The following is a 12,876-nucleotide window of genomic DNA, read 5'->3' on the forward strand; positions in this document are numbered from 1 at the left end:
GCTCTGATAGAATGCTTTCCCCTGAGGCCCAGGGCCTGCCTGTGTCATCTGTGATTAGCTTACTGGCTCCCAGGCACAGAGGACACAGGCAGGCCCTGGGCATCTAGGGAAAAGCACCCTATCTGAGCCTCAGAGTGGACCCTGCCCTCACCCCTGGCTTTGCTTTGGCTTTGATCTTTAAAAGGTGGAGAGAGGGCAGACAGACAGACAGACCTCTGGTACCACATCCTGCCAAGCCTGAGTCAATAAGGAATACATCTTGACTGTCCATATTACATCAACAACTACTTTAATGAGCCTGTGACATATTAATAATAACCACTAGAGAATGAATAAACAAACATCTAGTTGGTCATTATCTGGTGGGGCTGTTACAAATGACAGTGTTGGCTGCTTTGTGTGAGGTAACTGTTTTCTGGGTGATATGTGACAACACCCAAGTCAGCCACAAAGAAAGCAGTCATTAGGGTTCATATACACAATACTGTCCCTCCGCTCACAAAGAGCTGCAAAGGAAAAATGATTAGGCCCTTTTTCTATGCTTGTCGACTATGCCAAAATATAAAAAAATGGGTATAATGGCAAAGTTTATCCCACGGGCTTGAGCTAAACTGTACTCAAGTTATGCCAGTGGATACAATTTGTCTTAACTTCAACTCAAGAACACCAGTCTATTATACATCAGGTTTGTGAAAACTTTCCCAATGGTCAGGTGAAGAATTATTCAAATTAGCTGTTGGTTGCTGATCAGGATTGTAATGACATAGCAAGACTGCAGAGAGGAATTGATCAAGAGTCCATATGGGCCCTATAGATTCTGATGGCATTGTATCATTTCCTGAGGCTCTGCTGAGTGACAGGGTGGTGTGTAGAGGTCCCATTCTCTACCTGCAGGTGTGTTAGCTGGACAGTGGGCTCCAGGAGGGATGTGGATGTTGTTGTAGTTGGTGGGGGGGTAGGGGGGACCCCCCATGGACTCCGGACCCTGAGGGTAGGGGGGACCCCCCATGGACCCTGGCCCCTGGTCTGGATCCCCAAAGCCGGGCTGGGAATGGGGTGGAGACTGTGGCTGAGCAGGCTGGGAGGACTGGTACGACGGTCCCCCTCCACCCTCAGCACCATACTCCTCATCTTGGAAGACAGGAAGACAAAAATAACACGGATGATTTTAAGAAGTGTAGTTTGTAGTCCCTCAGACTTATGTCAGGGAACTCATATTGTAGATTTACTCTAACATTTTTTCAACATGACAATACACCGACCCCATACCACGTCAGACATCTGATGAGGCAGAACTTATGCAAGACTGAGTGTTGGCTACATGAGGTATACATCTATAAATCTTTGCAATAAAATCTATTTTCTGCAGATGAACATGCTGGTAGACTACCCACTGAGTTACATCATTACCTTGCTGTGGCAACAATATCAGAGGCTGACTCAATATGGCTTGGAACTATAACAATTTAAGTTAGGTCATCAGAGTCCCTGCCCATCTTCTGAAAACATCTGAAGCACAACCTCTTGAAAGAGTATCTTAAATAATCCAAGAGCAAAAAAAATAAAAAAAATGCAAGAATTGTGAACTAAACACTTGCACTTTACTTCCCCCCCCTTACTAGCTCCAACTTTGCTGATCACAACTTTATTAAGGAAACATTTACTTACTATGACTGTGATATGTGCATGTCCCACCTATATTAAGATGAATGCACTAAGTGTAAATCGCTCTGGATAAGAGTATTTGGTAAATGACACAAATGCAAATGTCTAAGTACGTGTTACAATTCTGTCAAGCTCAAAACACTTTTAAATCAAAGCCCAACAGACTGCTACACTTTATCTTAGTAATTCCCTTCCAAACATCACCCACATTATCTTTCAATCATGTGGAATTTACTTCTAATGCATCAACTCGCAATATGTCTTAATCTAAAATCGGTTTAGTTTAGTTCATTTTTCATTGAGGAGTCAGACCGTGGGTATGCTTTAAGTTTAAACTATGTGCAGCACCAGGTCCCAGACCAGCCATCCTCTCCTCATGCAACATGAGGAATGAGTCACCAAGGAGCCACTCTTTTCCTTCATGCAACCACTGATGCAAAGGAATGTTACAGGAAACCCTACAGCTATGGAAGTGGATCTGAGCTTCCAACACACTGTGACAGCTTCTTGGCACGGATTGGCAGAGATGAATTAAATGGCCACTTTGGGGCAATGTGCCGAGTGCCGACATACTGCTCAAACGGAACGATGTACATACAGTACATATGAACAGTAAGTTGTGGAAAAACATATCAAGCATTAGCCTAAGTTTTGTTATGCAAAGACGAAGCCTATGTACTTGATTAGTGATGTATAGCAGACTAAACATATTTTACTTTAAAAGTCTATTCAGACAAAAACAAGATTTGAATAAGTGTTGTGTGTACTGAATTTAAATCAGCTCGAATTGGAAAAGGTGATCTACTCTGTCTTTGAGCTACGATATGCACCATATGTTTATATAGCACAGTGAGCCAATTCCCAGAAGAAAAAGCTTAAATCCAGCACTGAAGAAAAATAAAAAAGAAGGAAATTCCATTTAAAATGGGTAAGGCACCTATTCTTTAGACTCATTAAAAGTAATATGTTCAAAACATATTTTGGAGTGACCACATTTAATTTAAAGAAAATATTATATTACATCCATACACTATATATATACACAAAAGTATGTGGACACCCCTTCAAATTTGTGGAGTCGGCTATTACAGCCACACCCATTGCTGAAAGGTGTATAAAATCAAGCACACAGCATTGGCAGCAGAATGGCCTTACTGAAGAGCTCAGTGACTTTCAACGTGGCACCGTCATAGGATGCCACCTTTCCAACAAGTCAGTGTCATATTTCTGCCCTGCTAGAACTGCCCCGTTCAACTGTAAGTGTTGTTATTGTGAAGTGGAAACATATAGGAGCAAGAACGGCTCATATGCAAAGTGGTAGACCACCCAAGCTCACAGAACTACCGTGTTCCAAACTGCCTCTGGAAGCAACGTCAGTACAATAACTGTTCGTCTGGAGTTTTATGAAATTGGTAACCATGGCCGAGCAGCCACACACACAAGCCTAAGATAACCATGCGCAATGCCAAGCGTCGGCTGGAGTGGTGCAAAGCTCTCCGCCATTGGACTCAGTGGAGCAGTGGAAACACTTTCTCTGGAGGGATAAATCACGCTTCACCATCTGGCAGTCCAACAGACGAATCTGGGTTTGGCAGATGCCAGGAGAACGCTACCTGCCCCAATGCATAGTCCCAACTGTAAAGTTTGGTGGAGGAGGAATAATGGTACTGGGCTGTTTTTATGGTTTGGGCTAGACCCCTTAGTTCTTGTAATCTTAACGCTACAGCTATCAACAACATTCTAGACGATTCTGTGCTTTGTGGCAACAGTTTGGGGAAGTCCCTTTTCTGTTTCAGCATGACAATACCCCCATGCACAAAGCAAGGTCCATACAGAAATGGTTTGTCGAGATCAGTGTAGAAGAACTTGACTGGCCTGCAGAAAGCCCTGACTTCTACCCCATCAAAACACCTTTGGGATGAATTAGAACACCGACTGCGAGCCAGGCCTAATCACCCTACATCAGTACCCGATCTCACTAATGCTCATGGCTGAATGGAAGCAAGTCCCTGCAGCAATGCTCCAAAATCTAGTGGAATGCTTTCCCAGAAGAGTGGAGGGCATTATTATAGCAGCAAATGGGGGGTCCAACTCCATATTAATGCCCATGATTTTGGAATGAGATGTTCGACTAGCAGGTGTCCACATAGTTATGGTCATGTAGTGTATTTTCAGAGATTAAAAATCAAACATTCTATGTGCTATATTTGACACCACTTTGGACATACTGTAGGAAGTGTGAGATGAATGAAAAACAGACAATAACACATTTTCATATACAGTTGCGGCAAAACATATCGGCAAGCTGGCACTTTTCTTAAATAGTTCTGTTTCTTCTAAAATAAGTTGAAATTGAAAAACCTTTGTTCCCCACACCATGTTATTGGATTTTCAACATTGCAGAACCAATTTTATTTTTAAAAAAGGTAGAAAAATTGACATGGAAAAAATGATTGGCACCCTGGAGTTAGTACTTGGTTGCACAGCTTTTGGCCAAGATAACTGCCAACAAATGCTTATTGTAGCCATCAATGAGCTTGCTGCACCCTCCTACTGGCAATTTGTCCCACTTTTTAGCAACAGACTGCTCTAATTCGTCAATGTTTGAGGGGTGCCCTCCACCAACTGCTATTTTCAGCTATCGAGATAGGTTTTGGATGTGATGCGATGCGATTTGGGTCAGTACTCCTTGCTGGACACTCAAGAAGAGTCTTCTTGAACCATTCCAGGGTGCTTTTTATGTGTGTTTGGGGTTGTTGTCCTTCTGGAAGATCCACTACCTTCTACACAGACAGTTTTTGGACACTGGATAGAACATTGCACTCCGAAAGACCTTGATAATCTGCTGATTTCATGATGTCCTGCACATAGACAGGGGTGGTCTTAGTGATTTAGATGCCCCATGCAGGGGATTTACAACAGGTATAGAGCCTAACTGGCATACAGTTGAAGTCGGAAGTTTACATACACCTTAGCCAAATACATTTAAACTCAGTTTTTCACAATTCCTGACATTTAATCCTAGTAAAAATTCCCTGTCTTAGGTCAGTTAAGATCACCACTTTATTTCAAGAATGTGAAATGTCAGAATAATAGTAGAGAGAATGATTTATTTCAGCTTTTATTTATTTCATCACATTCCCAGTGGGTCAGAAGTTTACATACACTCAATTAGTATTTGGTAGCATTGCCTTTAAATTGTTTAACTTGGGTCAAACATTTCAGGTAGCCTTCCAACAAGCTTCCCACAATAAGTTAGGTGAATTCTGGCCCATTCCTCCTGACAGGACTGGTGTAACTAAGTCAGGTTTGTAGGCCTCCTTGCTCGCACATGCTTTTTCAGCTCTGCCCAGAAATTATCTATAGGATTGAGGTCAGGGCTTTGTGATGGCCACTCCAATACCTTGACTTTGTTGTCCTTAAGTCATTTTGCCACAACGTTGGAAGTATGCTTCGGGTCACTGTCCATTTGGAAGACCCATTTGCGACCAAGCTTTAACAAGAAATTTGTGGAGTGGTTGAAAAACAAGTTTTAATGACTCCAACATAAGTGTATGTAAACTTCCGACTTCAACTGTACATACGCAGTGCGCAAGTTTCAAGTTTGGGGAAGATCATTTTCACCATAAAAATGCACTTTTATAATAAAAGCATTACATTCATAATCGCATTTGTGGTCACTTTTGAGAATGGTGTTTTCAGCAAATGGAACATTCGCGCTTATAGCCTACTGCCGTGTGCGCATTGCTGCACTTACAATGTGAAGAAATAGCCTAATAGTTTATCAACATTTTCAGCCAAACATTATCATCTGTTCTGTCAGGCTCATTGCTCAAAACAGGGTTTTTTATGCTAGTGGTTGTATTCATTTGGGATCTATCGCGTCCGACAACTGTCCAAAACTATGATTGGAATATTTATTTCTCACACAGAATAGGTCAACTTTTGTACTATGGGGGATAGTTGATTGACATAGGCTAGTGCTTTTGCTGTTGGTTAGGCCAACTCATCTTGAAGGCCGACGAAAAGTAAATGTGGACAGTTATTCCAATATCTTCAATATGCGCCTCGGAAAAGGACGCGCGCAGTTGTGTCCCAGATGTGTCGGTCTTCACTTGTTGCCTGTGAGAAAGACCCAATCACGTGATGGAGAGCTATGTGAGTGAGGTGCTTTGGCACATAGCTGGGAGAAGAGAATTATAATTATTATATTCAGCCCAAGGGCACAACAGCCACTCGCTGCAAAGGGAATGGATTTTTTTAGGGGGTATTACGGCCACAGAAAGGGGATGCAGCCCGTAAATTTAAGGCATTATCAAGTGCTTGTCAATTTGTGAATGAGAGACTGATGAAGTGTGTTCAGCCTGCACAAAAAACAAAGCAGAGTGCATGCCTTTCACGCAACCTTTTAAAAATCATCATTAGAGTCGCATTCTTCATACTATAAAATAATGCCACGAAATTCTAAGCAAATATTGCTGGCTAAATGAACTAGTGTAGCTCACAGCCATACTGCATAGCCAGATCAGGGCCTAACATAAGGACAAGTCCGAGTACAATATTCTGTTCTTCTGAAATCAAAATAAATCTAATTCTATTTGTCACATGCGCCGAAATACTTACTTAACCTGTTTGGGCTAGGGGGCAGTATTGAGAATTTTTGAAAAAATATGTGCCCATTTTTAAATGCCTCCTACACCTACCCAGTAACTACAATATGCATATACTTATTATATATGGATAGAAAACACCCTAAAGTTTCAAAAACTGTTTGAATGGTGTCTGTGAGTATAACAGAACTCATTTGGCAGGCAAAACCCTGAGACAGATTCTGACAGGAAGTGGATACCTGATGTGTTGAATTGACTTTGAGCCTATGCCATTGAAAAACAAAGGGGGTGAATTATATTCTGGCACTTCCTATTGCTTCCACAAGATGTCCCCAGCCTTTACAAAGTGTTTTGAGTGTTCTACAGTGAGATCTGACCGAATAAGAGCCATGGAACGTGATGGTCCATCATTCACCCTGGCGCGCGATTTGATGGTGGGTACTCTCATTCCGAAACGTTTTAAAAGAAAACCCAATGGTCCGCCTTGAATTTTATTCATGTTCTGGTTAAAAAAGGCCCTAATGATTTATGCGATACAACGTTTGACATGTTTGAACGAACGGAAATATATTTTTTCCGTTCTTGAAGTGAAGTGAAGTCCGGCTGGCTTAGATCATGCGCTACAACACGGAGGTTTTTCGACATAAATGATGAGCTTTTTTGAACAAAACTACATTCGTTATGGACCTGGGACTCTTTGGAAGTGACATCTGATGAAGAGAATCAAAGGTAATGGATTATTTATATAGTATTTTCGATTTTAGATTCCTCCAACATGGCGGTTAGTCTGTATCGCGATGCGTATTTTTCTGGCGCAGTGCTCAGATTATTGCAAAGTGTGATTTCCCAGTAAGGTTAATTTAAAATCTGACAAGTCCATTGCGTTCAAGAGATGTAAATCTATAATTCTTTGAATGACAATATAATATTTTAGCAATGTTTTCTAATATTAATTAATTATTTTGTCGTCATGACTTGACTGCCGGTATTGGAGGGAAACGATTTCCTGAACATCAACGCCATAGTAAAACACTGTTTTTAGATATAAATATGAACTTGATAGAACTAAAAATGCATGCATTGTCTAACAAAATGTCCTAGGAGTGTCATCTGATGGAGATTGTAAAAGGTTAGTGCATAATTTTAGCTGATTGTATGGTTTTGGTAAAGCCTGTCTTTGAATCGACAATGCATTGCACACCGCTATTGTCAATGTACTCTCCTAACATAACCTAACTTTATGCTTTCCCCGTAAAACCTTTTTGAAATCGGTAAACGTGGTTAGATTAAGAAGATGTTTATCTTTCAAAGGCTGTAAGTTAGTTGTATGTTTGAGAAATTTGAATTTGTACATTTATTTGGTTTCAAATTTGCCGCTCTTGAAATGCACCTGCTGTTGATAGGGTGCGCCACAGGTGGCACGCTAACGTCCCAGGTAGCCTCAAGAAGTTAAAAGCCCTTAACCAACAACGCAGCTAAGAAAATATTTAATAAATAAAATAAAAAATATATATATATATATATATAAAATAACGAGGCTATGTGCGGGTCAATGTGTGGGGCTACAGGTTAGTCGAGGTAATTTGTAAATGTAAGTAGTGACTATGACTATGCATAGATAATAAACAGTGAGTAGCACCAGTGTAAAAACAAAGGTGGAAATAGTCCGGGAGGCCATCTGATTAATTGTCCAGCAGTCTTATGGCTTGGAGGTAGAAGCTGTTAAGAAGCATTTTGGACCTAGACTTGGCGCTCCGGTACCGCTTGCTGTGCGGTAGCAGAGAACAGTCTACGACATGGGTCTTGAGTCTTTGACAATTTTTTGGGCATTCCTTTGACACTGCCTAGTAAATTTCTATTTTATTTAACCTTTATTTAACTAGACAAGTCAGTTAAGAACAAATTCTTATTTACAATGACGGCCTAGGAACAGTGGGTTAACTGCCTTGTTCTGGGGCAGAACAACAGATTTTTACCTTGACAGCTCGGGGATTCGATCTAGCAACCTTTCAGTTACTGGCCCAACGCTCTAACCACTAGGCTACCTGCCACCCCAAGTATATAGGTCCTGGATGGCAGGAAGCTTGGCCCCAGTGATGTACTGGGCTGTACGCAGTACCCTCTGTAGCATCTTACGGTCAATAGACTACATTTTCTTCATATGATATTTCTTAAGAGACCCGTCTAAAATAAATAAATAATGGATTTATTGTGATGTGTAGGCTATATTAAAATGGACTTATTACACTTTTTAAAATGTAAAAGTTCCAAAGGTCTGCATCAGTGGCTTGTAGGCTGTGTGTGGAAGACAGGAGATGCTAAATGTGTTTATGTTAATTAACAGTCAATTACCGTGAGACGGGCAGTTATTTGCTTGACAATCACCAGCTGACAGAACTTCATGAACACCATAGCCCTAGCGGAGGCTAACAGTTTTTTCCCCCCAATTTCTACTTATTTTAAATAGGGAATTATTTAAGAAAAGTGCAAGGGTGCCAATTTATTTGTCCGCCCACAACTGTATGCATCTGTGTCAGTCTTAAAACCAGTTTTTCTGCCAATATGTGTTTTTCTAGCCTATTGTCCCATTTTCCCCAGACTAAGTTAAATAATATGGGCGGGGTAACTCAAATGTACTGACATAAGTCAAGATGGTTTGTCTGCATTTGTCATGATACGAAAGGCAAGTCTATAGGGAGAACCAGAGTATTGAGGGATAATATGAAGGAGTGCGCAAGGGCCCAGATGATGAGGGGAGGGCTGGTCCCAGAACAGCTCTCTGAGATAGCTCTCCCTATGGAGCTGTAAAACAGGAAGTGGATCGTTTCCCTGCAGACACTCTCCCCTGACTCCCCCTGCTCTGCTCCAGTCTGTCACAGGCCAGCCAGCCAGCCCTGCACAGCCGGTCCCTGCCTGGCCTGCACAGCCTCACACACTAAGCAGCTTTGTATCCTGCTTACTTACAGAGCAGGAACTTGATTGCCCTGAGATAAAACTATAAAATGTCTCCCACCCCCCCTCTCTCTTTGGATCAGAAGAAACTCCCACGATAAGAGCCATGTGAGAGACAGACAGTAAAGGCAGAGAGACCGGATCAGTGGTTGAGCGTTTTCACCCATGGGCCACTTAATCTCGATTTGTGCCAATAACAGATGGGAGTGATGGGCATTTTAAATGGGTGTGGATAGGCTCGGAATGTCGTTTCATATTTGAGTCGCCTGCTGCCTTGTGCATAGGACAGACAGTCCCAAAGTTTGAAAAGACATGCACTGCTGACACTATCTAAATTCAGTTCTGAAATCACAGACCATTGATCCACTGCACTGAAACTCTCCTAATATCCAAAGGACACTCATAAATTATACATTTAGGAACCCAATTATAAAGATTCAAACAAAGTAGTCTCGAAACATATGTGCTGATTCTTATCAGAGCTGAGCTGATGACAGTCCTCTGCTTGGCCAAAAGTCACTCTCAAAAATGGCATTGGGGACTCCAGAGGTACTGAGTGTTCTGAAAGAGCCATCCAATGATGGACTAGAAAAGAAACTTCAATACATTATTGATACCTTTGCCAATGACAGCGTGAGAATGTTGAATGTTGAGAATTTGCAGCTTTTGAAGTTAAATTGGAGAGAAACTCTCCCAAAATGTCACCCCTTTCCATACTTTCCCCTTGTCACCTTTGTTATTTGAGATTTGACCTTATTTCTTATGAAATGTTAATGAATCCGTCTGTACTAGTTTCCATCGTTTGGTGGCATGGCTACAAAACAAACGTGCCTTCTCGGACTAGACTGGTGGGCAACATGGCATGAAGCTTGCACTTGTTTGTTCTACCCAGATGGAAGCACGGCGCACTCTCTCTTCCATCGGAACATGTCAGTACCAGGGTTCAGCACCATGGTTGAAGCTCTGGGAAAATATGCTAATCAACAAAGTTGCTTCCTATTGGCTTTCCATCATTTCAACAAGAGTGTTTTCCTCCATCCCTTTCCCATTGCTAATCATCTCCTCCTCGGAAGTGGAAAGTGAAGGAAATATGTATCCGAGACAATGCAGTTACTGTGGCCTCTAAACAAAGCAAGATTTATTCCCACATGTTTCATTAGGATACCTAGTCAGTTGTACAAGTGAAGGCCTTCAACTGAAATGTGTCTTCTGCATTTAACCACTTTAAAAACAGGTCAAATAAAAGGTATTAACATAAGAAAATAATATTACTGGTTGTAAGAGTACAAGCAATAAAATTCTGAAAAGAAATGCTTCTCAAAACAACCTAATTGAATACAAAAACTAGAAAAACTATCCCATATCAAAATACAGTAAAACCAAATCAACCAACTCAAGACTCAAAAGGAAAGTCGAAAATACAAAATGACCACCTAAATTACAGTCACTGTTTATCTTTGAAACACATACTATTTTCTTTTCCATTTTCACCCCGCAGCATGTCTGCTTGTTTTCATATTTTCATTTGGTGAGGTGTTTCCTGAGGTGTTCGGCTGACATGTGGAAGATGCAGTGATAAGATTCTGAAGCGTGTGGACTGAGTTAGACGCAATACGAGAGAGAGGAGAGAGTAAAATATCAGCTTTCTCTTGGCAATGTTACACCTCAGTGGGAATAACCCTGCATGATGTCACCACTTACAGAGGGAGGCCCAGATCCACAACAGGCGGGAGGGGAGGGCCGTTGCTCTTCCCTAACAAAAGAGATGAACTACACCAGAAAGTAGGCTATGACTGACAACATGGCTAATAGGCTACACTGACAGTCATACTCTAACTTCTCTCATTTGTTTGACTGAAAACAAAAAGAGAGGAAATAGGGGACAGGGTAGCGACACGTTGACTTAAGAGGCCCCGTCCTCAGTTTCTGCCTGCGTGCGGGTCAGCTCGCAGTGGAGTGGAGGGCTACAGAGATGACTTAAATCTCTGACATGTGCTGCTCAGGTCAAACACACTGTAGCACATCCAGCAGATGTTCAGAGAGGAGCACAGTGATCTAACAGCTCTGCAGCGCCATGGTCGGCATCTAACGGGTGGTTAGGAGGGTACCCCTGTCCCCGTACTCAACCTGGCCAAACGCTCTGTTCTTGGTCCGAGATGTAGTTGCTCTGAAAGTATCAGTCTCTGAAGGGTGTTAAAAACGTACACCGACAGACAGGCATGGGCTCTTGCACACAAACCAACATGAAACTGAAGTATGTAACACAATCATACACACACATTGTAAGACTGTTCTTAACCAGTGGGTTTCAGCTGTAACCTTCAATACAATGTTTTGTAGCATTATATAATTGTTACACCACAGAGGTAAAACCACCCTGCCTGATCCTCTCAGGATAAGGTGTCAGAAAGCATCATAAAATAAATATCAGCTCTCTCACACAGACGCAACACCGCAAGGGCCACTGCAAGCCTCGGGTGCTACACTTGATACAGTGCCTTGCAAAAGTATTCATCCCCATGGGCATTTTTACTATTTTGTTGCATTATAACCTGTAATTTAAATGGATTTTTATTTGGATTTTCATATTCACCCCCTTTGCTATGAAGCCCCTAAATAAGATCTGGTGCAACCAATTACCTTCATAAGTCACATAATTAGTTAAATAAAGTCCACCTGTGTGCAATCTAAGTATCACATGATCTCAGAGTATATATATATATATATATATATATATATATATATATATATATATATATATATATATATATATATATATACACATACATACACACACACACACACACACACACACACACACACACACACACACACACACACACACACACACACCTGTTCTGAAAGGCCCCAGAGTCTGTAACACCACTAAGCAAGGGGCACCACCAAGCAAGCAGCACCATGAAGACCAAGGAGCTCTCCAAGCAGGTCAGGGACAAAGTTGTGGAGAAGTACAGATCAGGGTTAGGTTATAAAAAAAATATCTGAAACTTTGAACATCCCACAGAGCACCATTAAATCCATGATTAAAAATGGAAAGAATATGGCATCACAACAAACCTGCCAAGAGAGGGCCGCCTACCAAAACTCACAGACCAGGCAAGGAGGGCATTAATCAGAGAGGCAACAAAAAGACCAAAGATAACCCTGAAGGAGCTGCAAAGCTCCACGGCGGAGATTGGAGTATCTGTCCATAGGACCACTTTAAGACGTACACTCCACAGGGCTGGGCTTTACGGGAGAGTGCCCAGAAAAAAGACATTGCTTAAAGAAAAAAATAAGCAAACACCTTTGGTGTTCCCCAAAAGGCATGTGGGAGACTCCCCAAACATATGGAAGAAGGTACTCTGGTCAGATCAAGCTTTTTGGCCATCAAGGAAAACGCAATGTCTGGCGCAAACCCAACACCTCTCATCACTCCGAGAACACATCCCCACAGCATGATGCTGACACTACCATGCTTTGCTGTGGGGATGTTTTTCCATCAGCAGGGACTGGAAAACTGGTCAGAATTTAAGGAATGATGGATATTGCTAAACACAGGGAAATTCTTGAGGGAAACCTGTTTCAGTCTTCAAGAGATTTGAGACTCGGACGGAGGTTCACCTTCCAGCAGGACAATGACCCTAAG

The 12,876-nt window shown here is 41.8% G+C and overlaps 1 protein-coding gene across 1 annotated transcript in view; it reads right to left on the reverse strand.

Annotated features, from left to right (window-relative positions):
• The window catches only part of LOC115174790 (vacuolar protein sorting-associated protein VTA1 homolog), a 47,570-nt gene that overhangs the window by 7,428 nt on the left and 27,266 nt on the right, over positions 1-12,876 (reverse strand). The window contains exon 6 of the mRNA XM_029733697.1: positions 889-1,131. Coding sequence (XP_029589557.1) covers positions 889-1,131 — 243 coding nt within the window. The remainder of the gene's footprint in view (positions 1-888; positions 1,132-12,876) is intronic.

Source organism: Salmo trutta, chromosome 35, assembly GCF_901001165.1.
Source record: "Salmo trutta chromosome 35, fSalTru1.1, whole genome shotgun sequence".
NCBI classification, from domain to species: Eukaryota; Metazoa; Chordata; class Actinopteri; order Salmoniformes; family Salmonidae; genus Salmo; species Salmo trutta.